Here is a 13422-nt window from a genome sequence, read left to right as displayed (position 1 = left end):
TTCAAACATGAAAAAAAAAAATTGAAAAAATCCCGCCTGTTGATAGATTCTAAAAAAAATATTTTCAAAAAAACCACGGCTGTTTATAGACACAAAAAAAATTTTTTAGAAAATCCCCGCCTCCTGGTAGACTTTAAATTAAAAAATAACCGGTTTAGAGCAAATCGAAGGATCTATAGGGACTTTGGTGTACCATTTACCTTAAATCGAACGAAAATAAGTATAGGAGCTATATTTAAATCTGAACCGATTTTCACGAAACTTAGCACACATCATTCTAGGCTTAATTCAGTACGTTGCGACAAATTTCATGCAAATAGGAAGATACCTAGGGAATTTGGTGTACCATTTGCCTTAAATCGGACGAAAATATGTATGGGAGCTATATCTAAATCTGAACCGATTTTCACTAAATTTAACACACATAGTTCTAGACTTAATTCAGTATGCTATGCCAAATTTCGTGCTATTCGAAAAATATATTCGGATTTTGGTGCACCATTTACATTAAATCGGACGAAAATATTAATGGGAGCTATATCTAAATCTTAACGAAACTTAGCACACATCATTCTAGGCTCAATTCAGTACATTATGCCAAATTTCGTGCAAATCGAAATATATTTAGGGACTTTGGTACACCATTTACCTTAAATCGGACGAAATTGTATATGGGAGCTATGTCTAAATTTGAACCAATGTTGACGCAATTTAACACATATCGTTCTAGACTTAATTCAGTATGCTATGCCAAATTTAGTGCAAATCGAAAGATAAGTTGGGACTTTGGTTCACCATTTGCTTTAAATCGGACGAAACTATATATGGGAGCTATATCTAAATCTTAAGCGATTTTGTCGAAACTTGACAGACATCATTCTTGCCTCAATTCAGTACCCTATGCCAAATTTCGTGCAAATCGAATGATATGTAGGGGCTTTGGTGCCCCATTTGCCTTAAATCCGACGAAAATATATATGGGAGCTATATCAAAATCTGACCCGATTTTCTTGAAATTTAACACATGTCATTCTAGACTCAATTGAGTACCCTATGCCAAATTTCGTGCAAATCGAAGGGTATACAGGGACATTGATGCCCCATTCACATAAAATCGGACGAAACTATATATGGGAGCTATATCTAAATCTGACCCGATTTTCTCGAAACTTGACACACACCATTTTCGCCTCAATTCAGTACCCTATGCCAAATTTCGTGCAAATCGAATGATATGTAGGGATTTTGGTGCCCCATTTGCCTTAAATCGGACGAAACTATATATGGGAGCTATATCTAAATCTGAAGCGATTTTGTCGAAACTTGACACACATCATTCTCGCCTCAATTCAGTACCCTATGCAAATTTCGTGCAAATCGAATGATATGTAGGAACTTTGGTGCCCCATTTACCTTAAATCGGACGAAAATATGAGAGCTATATCTAAATCTGACCCCATTTTCTCGAAACTTGGCACACACACATCATTCTAGTCTTAATTCTGTACCCTATGCCAAATATCGTGCAAATGGAAGGATATATCGCGACACTGATGCACTATTCACCTAAAATCGGGCGAAAATATTAATGGGACCTATATCTAAATCTGAACCGATTTTCACGAAATTTAATACACATCATTCTCGCCTCAATTCAGTACCCTATACCAAATTTCGTGCAAATCGAGTGATATATCGGGACATTGGTGCACCATTTACATAAAGTCGGACAAAAATATATATGGGAGCTATATCTAAATCTGAACCGATTTGTACGAAACTTAGCACACATCATTCTAGGCTTAATTTAGTATGCTATGCCAAATTTCATGTAAATCGAAGGATATGTAGAGACTTTGATGCACTATATACCTAAAATCGGACGAAAATATATATGGGAGCTATATCTAAATCTGAACCGATTTTCAGGAAATTTAACATACAACGTTCTAGACTTAATTCAGTCTGCTATGCCATGCATAATCGACTTAGAAAGTGATTCTATGCATATGCTCAAAAGGAACCATGGGTCTATCTCGATTATTTTTGCCTGTTACAAACATTTGAGCAACGACATAATACCCTATACCACAGTGTGGTGTGGCGAATTCGGTCGAAAAATGCTATCAAAACCTCTAAAATACAGAAAATTGGGGGTACCCTTATATGGGGGCTATCCGAAAAAATTGACCTTTATTTATAAGTTTTGGTAGGGAGATTTGTTACCCAATAAGAACTCAAAGTACCAAATTTCAGCGAATTCAGTTAAAAAATGCGCTCAAGAACCTCAAAATACCGAAAGCTTGGGGGTACCCTTATATGGGAGGTATGCCTAAACCTGGACCGATTTTCTCCAATTACAATAGGGTTCGTCATTGGGCCAATTAAGTGACCTGTGCTAAATTTCATCCAAATCGGATTTTAAATGCGACCTGTACTTTGTTCACAAAAATACATGGACGGACGGACGGACATGCATAAAGTGATTCTATGCATATTCTCAAAAGGAACCATGGGTCTATCTCGATTATTTTTGCCTGTTACAAACATATGCACAAAGACATCATACCCTGTACCACAGTGTGGTGAAGGGTATAAAAATCCACACCTGTTAGTAGTCTCTGAAAAAAATTAAAAAAATCCACGCCTTGTATTGGGCCTTGAAAAACTACTCTCTAAAGAAATTTTTATTATATTTTCTATTCAGTGTAGGTCAACTTTTGTTCTTTAGTGTGTTTTCATTAAATGTCTGTTTCAGTTTAACTTATGTTCGCACACAGTAGAGCTTTTGTACTTTAGCTGTATTTTATGCAAAGCTTTTACCTTAACGTCGGCTATAGTAACCTAGCATTATGCAAGATGGCGCTGTTCATTTTACGGGAAAATTTATTGACTACGCTAATAATTTAAAATATTTTTTGGAGACCTTCAAAAGGCGGAGATTTAAAAAAAATATTTTTTAAAGTCTAACAAATTTGGAATTTTTAAAAATGATTTCTGAAGGGATTTAATAGGCATGGAGATCTTCAATAGGCCTTGATTTTTTAAGAATATTTTTTGGAGTATTACAATGGCGTGAAAAAGGCGTGGAATTTTTAAAAAAAAATATTTTTTAAGATCTTCCAATGGCTTGGATTTTTTAAATATTTCTTGAAGATCTTCAATAGGCGTGGATTTTTTAAATATATTTTTTCTGGAGATTTACAGCATATATTTATTTATATAATTATATTTTTTTGTTTTAGTTTTTGTCGCACACTTCATTTTAGATCTCCTCAAAATTCAAATAAATCGGATCAACGGGACTCATTGTTGGTGATGTGGGATTAAACTGCAATGGAATCTTTGTCTTCGAGCTGAGCGTAAAACGATAACGACTAACCATGTTGGCCAATGAAAGACGCGATTGCAGTTTACCAAATCGTAGACCAATACAGTTGCGAGGTCCATCGCCAAAACCCAACCATTCCACTGATTCACGATTCTTTATTATTTCTGGGGCAAAACGTTCTGGATCAAAACATTCGGGATTTGGATACAGTTCAGGATCCCTGTGTATACCCAAAACGGGTATAATGGTCATGGTACCAGCTTCAATTTTATATTTCGAATGCTGGGGTATAACATAATCGTTCAAAGCTTGTCGCGTCAAAAATGGAGCAACGGGGTATTTGCGCAGAGATTCTAGGGAAAAAGCGGGTTATTATTATTTTTTGTTTTTTGAATTTTTTGGGGTGTGTTCCAACTTACCACACAGCACCTGATTGAGGTAGGGCATTTCTCCCAAACTTTCATAGGTAAATTCCTTGTACTTCTCCAAAGTCTCGGTGACCTCTTGCCTTAGCCTCTCCTGCATTTCCTGGTTTTGGGCCAATTCGAAGAGAGCAAATGTCACTGACTATGAGGAGGTTTCAAAACCACCCAAGAAGAAAACAAAAATCTGGGCAGCCATTTCCTCAAATGTCATGCCACCCAGGCCCGATTTGTCCTCCTTGTTGTTCTTCAAATCGATTAAAATGTTCACAAAATCATTTCGCTGGATTTTATGCTTCTCACGATATTCCACAGTATCCCTGATGGTTTTCATAAAGAACTGATGGACATCTTCGGGCAGGATACGCATACCCAGCTTCTTGGCCAATTTGGGGAAACTATCAATGAAAGCCATTATGGTCATATTGCGACGTTGCTGCTCAATAGATTTCCGACCCAGGCGAATAAAATCATCTTCGTCATTTTTCAAACTGTTGCACTCAATACCGAAGGCCACACGACCAATTATCTCCATACCAAGACGTCCGAGTAGTTCACGAATTTCCACCTCCTTTCCATGTTGGACCTGTTCGCCTAAAACTTCCATAAAATCCGCCACCACTTGGGTCACTGTGGGATACATAAACTTCATTTTACCCGACGTGAAGGCTGGGGAAACTTTATTTCTCATGTTGCGCCACTTCTGGCCATCGATGAAGAATAGATGACCCGTCAATGGATCATCCTTCTCGTTGTAGTACATGCCACGATCCGTGAAATTATTAAAATCCTTAATCATTACATTTTTAATGGTGGGTATATCCAAGAGCACTGCAACGGGACGCTGACCCATGTACATGCCGGCAAAGGGCCCCGTACCTTTATATTTCCTATAATAATCCATTAAAATTTCACCCAACGATCGGGTATTGCGATATTCTTGAATATTCCCCAATAGTAAGTGAGGTGGGTTATGAGGAATACCACGATTTTTCAATAGTTTAGATTACGACGAAAATATTAGACCAACAATGAAATGATCGCTGTGAGCAGATAAAAGAGCAGCAGTTAGTACGTCCATGTTCGCAAAGTTTTGAGGGTACGCGGTCGACTGATTTCGGTTTGCCGAAAATTATCTGCTTTTGTACCGAGCATATGTTTGGGCTATTTACTGATTATGTTTGTTAATCGGTTAATTATGCTATGACCAGGTAGAGATAAAATAGAAAATAGGCGAAACTTAGTAAATAGGTTTGAGACTGATTAGATATAAAGCACCCTATAGAAGGTAATGAAGAATAAGTAGTAGATTTTAGATTTTCTCAGGATGGTGGATTTTTTAAAAATATTTTTTGGAGTTTTTTTATTATTTATTTCCCTTAAATCAAATCTTAAAGCTAATCTCTAAATTTCTTCCACTTTCAGATAAATTTCGTGGATGGGTGTCAATACCAAAGGCTTGGCCTGGAATGCCAATGTCAGCGGCGTCTTTGGGCAAACACTGAAACGGAAACGCCTCAAGGCACTGGCCAATCCGAGGCGTGTTTGCATTTTGGCAAACCGAGCACCAATACAATTGCGGGGACCATCACCAAATGGCATCCATTCAATGGGATCCCGTTGCTTAACCATATCGGCTGTAAAACGTTCCGGATCAAATTCCTCCGGGTTGGGATAATATTCCGGATCATGTTGTATGCCCATGATGGGAATGAAAATCGGTGTACCCTTTGGTATAACAAATTTCGGATTACCCGGTACAACGTAGTCCTTTAGGGCCTGCCGATTCAGGAATGGTAAAATCGGATATTTGCGTAGGGTTTCTGAAAGGGAAGCGGGAGGAAAGGGAATTAATTCTAATTTTAAAATGGATGTTTTGTTTTAAATCCCTTACCCGATATCACCTGATCCAAATAGGTCATGTTCATAATAACATCATATGTCAGTTCCGGGGTGCTTTCATACACCTCATTGATTTCTTCCCTTAGTCGTTCCTGTAACTGCTGATTCAGGGCCAATTCATAGAGAGCATAGGCCATGGTCGATGATGAGGTTTCGAAGCCAGCCAAAAAGAAAACAAACACCTGAGCAGCCAACTCCTCCAACTCCATACCCTCCAGCCCCGTCTTACCATCCACCGAATTTTTCAGCTCAATTAAAATATGCAAAAAATCACTGCGCTGAATATTGTGCTGTTCCCGATAGGCCACCGTCTCTTTAATGGTGTTCATAAAGAACTCATGAACATCCTGAGGCAGTATCCGCATGCCAAGGATTTTCGCCAATCGCGGAAAGCTGTCAATCAAAATCATGATCAAGGCATTGTGCCGTTGAGTTTCAATGGACTTGCGGCCAAGTAGCAGGAAACTATCCTGCGAATTCCGCAGGCTGTTGCATTCAATGCCAAAGGCCACACTTCCGATTACGTCCACAGTGTAACGCGCCAAAATATCTCGAACATTTAAAATGGCATCTTTTTCCACCTTCTCAGCCAAAACAGTCATAAATCGATCCGCCACCTTCAGCACCGTGGGGTACATATATTTCATTTTACCCGACGTGAATGTGGGTGAGAGTTTATTACGCAAACTGCGCCATTTATCACCATCCACAAAAAATAAATGTCCCGTCAGCGGATCGGCTTTTTCATTATAGTACAGACCACGATCGGTAAATTGGGTAAAATCCTTGATGAGAACATTTTTAATGAGCTGCTTGTCCAGCAACACCACACCTGGCCTCTGGCCATTATATATACCCGCAAAGGGACCACAGCCCTTGAATTTCCTATAATACGTGGCCAAAATTTCACCCATACACCGATGAGTCCGTAAACCGGTCATATTGCCCATAAGTATGGTGGGTTCCTCGTGCGGTATACCCAATCGCTTCCAATAATTTAAATTTCTCCTGAGCAAATACACCACTGCCGAGGCAATGGCTATGATGAGATAGATTACAATTCCCGACGATTCCATTGTCACGACGACCTTCACGAAATCGATGTAACTGGCGCTATGGTAGATTCGTTCTAAATATTTATACCCTCATCAAGAGGGTCTATTCAGTTGTTACAGTTGTTATTGTGGCTGTTCTCTTATCTACGAAAATTAATCGTTTTTTTTGTTCTTGGTCAAAGCTCTATAAGTGCCCTATAAATTTGTTGTTGATTAAAAGGTCGAAACGGTCTAGTTGAGCCCTACACTTTAATAGGCGAGAATTTTTTTTTAAACGTCCATTACCAGGCATTGATATTTTAGAAATATTTTTTCAAGGTCTAAAGCAAATAAAGTCTCCAAAAAAATATTTCTTAGAAGTCCATGCCTTTTGATAGTCTCCAATAAATATTTTCCAAATTTCGTGCAACTCGAAGTATATAGAGGGACTTTGGTGCACTATTTACCTAAAATCAGATGAAAATATATATGGGAGCTATATCTTAATCTGAATCGATTTTCACGAAATTTTACGCACATCGTTATAGATTTAATCCAGTACGCTATGCCAAATTTCGTGCAAATCGAAAGATATTTAGGGACTTTGGTACATTACTTATCTAAAATCGGACGAAAATATATATGGGAGCTATATCTAAATCTGAACCGATTTTCACGAAACTTTGCACACATCATTCTAATCATAATTCAGTATGCTGTGCCAAATTTCGTGCAAATCGAAAGATATTTAGGGACTTTGTTACACCATTTACCTAAAATCGGTCGAAAATATATATGGGAGCTATATCTAAATCTGAACCGATTTTTCCCAATTTCAATAAGGTTCGTCCTTGGACCAAATAAGTGACCTATGCCAAATTTTATCCAATTCGAATCATAAGTGTTTACAATTTAGCATGGACAGACAGACGGAACGACGGGCGGACGGTCATGCATAAATCGATTTAGAAAGTTATTCTATGCATATTCTCAAAAGGAACCATGTGTCTATCTCGTTTCCTTTTGCCTGATACAAACATATGCACAAATTCATACCACAGTGGCGTGAAGTGTAAAAAGTCCACGCCTGATGATAGTCTCTAAGAAAATATTTTTAAAAAATCCACGCCTGTTGATAGTCTCTACAAATATTTTGAAAATATTTATAAAAAATGTCTACGTCTATCTCCGAATTAAATTATAGCCCCCCCTTGGTTTGCTTATCAAGCCAATATTGTTCAAACTTAATTGTTTGCTAGACAATTGATAATAAAACGCTTAACAGGTTTCGTTTTTTTTTGAATTTGTTGTACAGAGGCCAAAATGATTTAGCAAAAATTTTGTCTTGGGTTCCTCGTTGATAACGTCATGACTTTTCACATTTCAGTATTTAAATTGCGTTTATTTTATTTTAATAAGGAGACACACTTCGATAAGAAAAAAAAAATTCGGAGAGATTTCAGGGAATTGATAATAGTCTATTTTTATATTATAGAAATTAGACATATTTGCATAGCAGCTAGACATTAATGATAGTCATGGGAATATGGGTGGGAGAAATTGGAGAGGTGTCTGGGAACGATGGTATTTTCTGTTTAAATATTTATGGAGGGTATATATATTTTTTTCAAGGCCTATAACAAGACGTGGATTTTTATACCCTTCACCATGTTTGTAACAGGCAAAAATAACCGAGATAGACCCATGGTTCCTTTTAAGAATATGCATAGAATCACTTTCTTTTATGCATGTTCGTCCGTCCGTCTGTCCATGTTTAATTGTAAACAAAGTACAGGTCGCATTTATGATCCGAATTAGATGAAATTTGGCACAGCTCATTTGTTTGGCTCAAGGACAAACCCTATTGAAATTGGGAAAAATCGGTTCAGATTAAGATATGGCTCCCATATATATTTTCGTCCGATTTAAGGTAAATGGTGCACCAAAGTCCCTATATATCTTCCGATTTGCACGAAATTTGGCACAGCGTAATGAAAAAAGTCTAGAATGATGTGTGCAAAGTTTCGTAAAAATCGGTTCAGATTTAGATATAGCTCCCATATATATCTTCGTCCGATTTAAGGTAAATGGTGTACCAAAGTCCCTATATATCTTTCGATTTACACGAAATTTGGCACAGCGTAATGAATAAAGTCTAGAATGATGTGTGCAAAGTTTCGTGAAAATCGGTTCAGATTTAGATATAGCTCCCATATATATTTTCGTCCGATTTTCGGTAATTAGTGCACCAAAGTTTCTGAAAATCATTCGATTTGCACGAAATTTGGCATGGCGTACTAAATTAAGTCTAGAATGATGTCTGCTAAGTTTAGAGAAAATCGGTTAAGATTTAGATATAGCTCCCATATATAGTTTCGTCCGATTTCATGTAAATGGTGCACTAATGACCCTATATATTTGTCGATTTGCACGAAATTTAGTACAACGTACTGAAGTGGGTCTAGAATGATGTCTGCCAAGTTTCGTTAAAATCGGTCCAGATTTAGATATAGCTCCCATATATATTTTCGTCCGATTTAAGGTAAATGGTGTACCAAAGTCCCTATATATCTTTTGATTTGCACGAAATTTGCACAGCGTAATGAATGAGGTCTAGAATGATGTCTGCCAAGTTTCGTGAAAATCGGTTCAGATTTAGATATAGCTCCCATATATATATATTCGTCCGATTTAAGGTAAATTGTGTACCAAAGTCCCTATATATCTTTCGATTTGCACGAAATTTGGCATAGCGTACTAAATTAAGTCTAGAATGATGTCTGCTAAGTTTCGTGAAAATCGGTTCAGATTTAGATATAGCCCCCATATATATCTTCGTCCGATTTAAGGCAAATGGTGTACCAAAGTCCCCAAATATCTTTCGTTCAATTTCCTGTCAATGTTCTTTCGAAAAGGCGACATCTGTTAGGAGACTATGTAGAATATAGCCAAAGTGATGAAGGGTATCATATAGTCGGCCCAGTCCGACTACTACTTTCCTTACTGGTGTAAAAATGATTTTTCAAGGCCTATAACTTGGTGTAGAGTTTTTAGAATTATTTTTTCAAGGCCTATTACAAGGCTCTGTTTTTTTTTAAATATTTTGTCAGGCTTTATTTTTTCTTGCACTTTATTTGCTTTATTTTCATTTCACACACATACACAAATTCCTTACTTCAAATCTCCTCAAAATTCAAAAAAATCGGTTCGACAGGACTCATTATTGGTGGCGTGGGATTAAACTGCAATGGAATCTTTGTCTTTGAACTGAGGGTAAAACGATAACGGCTAACCATGTTGGCCAATGATAGACGCGATTGCAGTTTACCAAATCGTAGACCAATACAGTTACGGGGTCCATCACCGAAACCCAACCATTCTACTGATTCACGATTCTTTATCATTTCCGGGGCAAAACGTTCAGGATCAAAACATTCAGGATTGGGATACAGTTCCGGATCCATGTGTATACCCAAAACGGGTATAATGGCCATGGTACCAGCTTCAATCTTATATTTCGGATGCTGGGGTATAACATAGTCGTTCAAAGCTCGACGTGTCAAAAATGGTACAATTGGATATTTGCGTAGAGATTCTAGGGTAGAGGGAAATATAGAGGTTATTTTTTGGATTTTTTTGAGGTATTTTTCCAACTTACCACACAACACCTGATTGAGGTAGGACATTTCTCCCAAACTTTCATAGGTAAATTCCTTGTACTTCTCCAAAGTCTCGGTGACCTCCTGCCTTAGCCTCTCCTGTATTTCTTGGTTTTGGGCCAATTCGAAGAGGGCAAATGTCACTGTCGATGAGGAGGTTTCAAAACCAGCCAAAAAGAAAACAAAAATCTCAGCAGCCATTTCCTCAAATGTCAAGCCCCCCAGTCCCGATTTATCCTCCTTGTTGTTCTTCAAATCGATTAAAATATTCACAAAATCATTTCGCTGGATTTTATGTTTCTCACGATATTCCACAGTATCTCTGATGGTTTTCATAAAGAACTGATGGACATCTTCGGGCAGGATACGCATTCCCAGCTTTTTGGCCAATTTGGGGAAACTATCAATGAATGCCATTATGGCCATATTATGACGTTGCTGCTCAATAGATTTCCGACCCAGGCGAATAAAATCATCTTCGTCATTTTTCAAACTGTTGCACTCAATACCGAAGGCCACACGACCTATTATCTCCATACCAAGACGTCCGAGAAGATCACGAACTTCCACCTCCTTTCGGCGCTGAACCTGTTCGCCTAAAACTTCCATAAAATCCGCCACCACTTGGGTCACTGTGGGATACATAAACTTCATTTTACCCGACGTGAAGGCTGGGGAAACTTTATTTCTCATGTTGCGCCACTTCTGTCCATCGATGAAGAATAGATGACCCGTCAATGGATCATCCTTCTCGTTGTAGTACATGCCACGATCCGTGAAATTATTAAAATCCTTAATCATTACATTTTTAATGGTGGGTATATCCAAGAGCACTGCAACGGGACGCTGACCCATGTACATGCCGGCAAAGGGACCCGTGCCCTTATATTTCTTATAATAATCCATTAAAATTTCACCCAAAGATCGGGTATTACGATATTCTTGCGTATTTCCCAGTAGTAAATGGGGTGGGTCATGAGGAATACCACGATTTTTCCAATAGTTTAGATTACGACGAAAATATGAGACCAACAACGAAATAATCGCCGTGAGCAGATAAAAGAGCAGCGTTACTAGTTCCATGATCGCAGTGTGGTGAGGGTATGCGGTCGACTGATTTCGGTTTGCCGAAAAGTATCTGCTTTTATAGGGAGCGTTTTGGGGTGATTTGAGAATAGCCGAAATTTAGATTTTTTGTGTAAATAGATTGGAAAGTGATAAGACAAAAAAAAAAAACCACCCTACAGTGGGTAATGAACTATAATAAGAAGATTTTATAAGAATATTATCAGGGCTCTTCAAAAGGCATCGATGTTTTAAATTTTTTTTTTTGGGAGTAATAATAGCCGTGTTTTTTTTTCAAAAACCAAACAAAGTGTGGATTTTTATACCCTTCACCACACTGTGGTACAGGGTATTATGTCTTTGTGCATATGTTTGTAACAGGCAAAAGGAAAAGAGGTAGACCCATGGTCCCTTTTGAGAATATGCATAGAATCACTTTTTAAGTCGATTTATGCATGTCCGTCCGTCCGTCTGTCTGTCCATGTATTTTTGTGAGCAAAGTACAGGTCGCATTTATGATCCGAATAGGATGAAATTGGGCACAGCTCATTTGTTTGGCCCAAGGACGAACCCTATTGACATTGGGAAAAATCGGTCCCGATTTAGATATAGCTCCCATATATATATTTAACCGATTTAATGTAAACGGTCCCTATATATCTTTCGATTTGCACGAAATTTGGTACAGCCTAACCATTTAGGTCTAGAATGATGTCTGCCAAGTTTCGTGAAAATCGGTCCAGATTTAGATATAGCTCCCATATATAGTTTCGTCCGATTTCAGGTAAATGGTGCCCCAAAGTCCCTATATATCTTTCGATTTGCACGAAATTTGGCATAACGTACTGAATTGAGCCTGGAGTGATGTCTGTCAAGTTTCGAGAAAATCGGTGCAGATTTAGATATAGCTCCCATATACAGTTTCGTCCGATTTCATGTAAATGGTGCACCAATGTCCCTATATATCTTACAATTTGCACGAAATTTGGCATAACGTACTGAATTAAGCCTAGAAAGATGTCTGCCAAGTTTCGAGCAAATCGGTCCAGATTTCTATATAGCTCCCATATATAGTTTCGTCCGATTTCATGTAAATGATGCACCAAAGTCGCAATATATCTTTCGATTTGCACGAAATTTGGCATAACGTACTGAATTGAGTCTAGAGTGATGTCTGCCAAGTTTCGTGAAAATCGGTCCAGATTTAGATATAGCTCCCATATATAGTTTCGTCCGATTTCATGTAAATCGTACACCAAAGTCGCTATATATCTTTCGATTTGCACGAAATTTGGCATAACGTACTCAATTGAGCCTAGAGTGATGTCTGCCTTTTTTCGTGAAAATCGGTCCAGATTTCGATATAGCTCCCATATATAGTTTCGTCCGATTTCATGTAAATGGTGCACCAAAGTCGCTAAATATCTTTCTATTTGCAAGAAATTTTGCATAACGTACTGAATTGAGTCTAGAATGAATGTCTGCCAAGTTTCGAGAAAACCGGTCCAGATTTCTATATAGCTCCCATATATAGTTTCGTCCGATTTCATGTATATGGTTCACCCAAGTCTCTATATATCTTTCGATTTGCACGAATAGTCCTGTAATAGTCCTGTTTAATATACCCATCGTGGTGAAGGGTATCATATAGTCGGCCCCGTCCGACTTTACTACTTTCCTTACTGGTTGATTTTTTTTTTTTTTTTTTTTTTGAGAATAATAATAGCCGTGTTTTTTTTCAAAAACCAAACAAAGTGTGGATTTTTTTTTATGGCAATTTGAAAATGTCTACGCCTATGTCCGAATCTAATTATAGCCCCTTGGTTAGTGTAGAGTACACCTGTCCAAATGTTCTTATCAACCCCCCTCCTTTATTATTTGCTAGACATTTGATAACAGAACGCTTCGTTTGTTGTTGTTCTTTTGTGAACCTGTGGCACAGAGGAGGTCTTTAGCTCGCACGCCAAAATGATTTAGCAAAAATTTTGTGTTCGGTTCCTCATTGATAA

At 37.9% G+C, this 13422-nt stretch overlaps 2 protein-coding genes and 1 pseudogene across 2 annotated transcripts; all 3 read right to left on the bottom strand.

The window, feature by feature from the left end:
* Positions 1 to 3265: 3265 nt before the first annotated feature.
* LOC133337288 (cytochrome P450 6A1-like) lies at positions 3266 to 4812 on the bottom strand (annotated as a pseudogene).
* A 345-nt stretch (positions 4813 to 5157) lies between these two features.
* On the bottom strand, positions 5158 to 6731 carry LOC133337286 (cytochrome P450 6A1-like). Its single transcript, XM_061545525.1, has 2 exons — positions 5648 to 6731; positions 5158 to 5576 (listed from the first exon to the last, which is right to left on the bottom strand). The coding sequence occupies exons 1-2, from the start codon at positions 6729 to 6731 to the stop codon at positions 5158 to 5160; spliced, it is 1503 nt and encodes a 500-aa protein (XP_061401509.1).
* A 3134-nt stretch (positions 6732 to 9865) lies between these two features.
* On the bottom strand, positions 9866 to 11431 carry LOC133337299 (cytochrome P450 6A1-like). The gene is made up of 2 exons (XM_061545536.1): positions 10348 to 11431; positions 9866 to 10284 (listed from the first exon to the last, which is right to left on the bottom strand). The coding sequence occupies exons 1-2, from the start codon at positions 11429 to 11431 to the stop codon at positions 9866 to 9868; spliced, it is 1503 nt and encodes a 500-aa protein (XP_061401520.1).
* Between the last annotated feature and the right edge of the window lie 1991 nt (positions 11432 to 13422).

Source organism: Musca vetustissima, unplaced genomic scaffold (genome assembly GCF_032173495.1).
Source record: "Musca vetustissima isolate MV318-11 ecotype Yass unplaced genomic scaffold, APGP_CSIRO_Mvet_v1 utg10133, whole genome shotgun sequence".
Classification (NCBI taxonomy): domain Eukaryota; kingdom Metazoa; phylum Arthropoda; class Insecta; order Diptera; family Muscidae; genus Musca; species Musca vetustissima.
This window is presented reverse-complemented; position numbering and strand designations above follow the sequence as displayed.

Excerpts from the sequence above, each read along its gene's own strand:
- LOC133337286 (XM_061545525.1), bottom strand. The coding sequence starts at position 6,731 with ATGGAATCGTCGGGAATTGTAATCTATCTCATCATAGCCATTGCCTCG. Across the intron at positions 5,577-5,647 it reads TTTGGATCAGGTGATATCGG|AAACCCTACGCAAATATCCG; the intron begins GTAAGGGATTTA and ends CTTCCCTTTCAG.
- LOC133337299 (XM_061545536.1), bottom strand. The coding sequence starts at position 11,431 with ATGGAACTAGTAACGCTGCTCTTTTATCTGCTCACGGCGATTATTTCG. Across the intron at positions 10,285-10,347 it reads CCTCAATCAGGTGTTGTGTG|AATCTCTACGCAAATATCCA; the intron begins GTAAGTTGGAAA and ends CCTCTACCCTAG.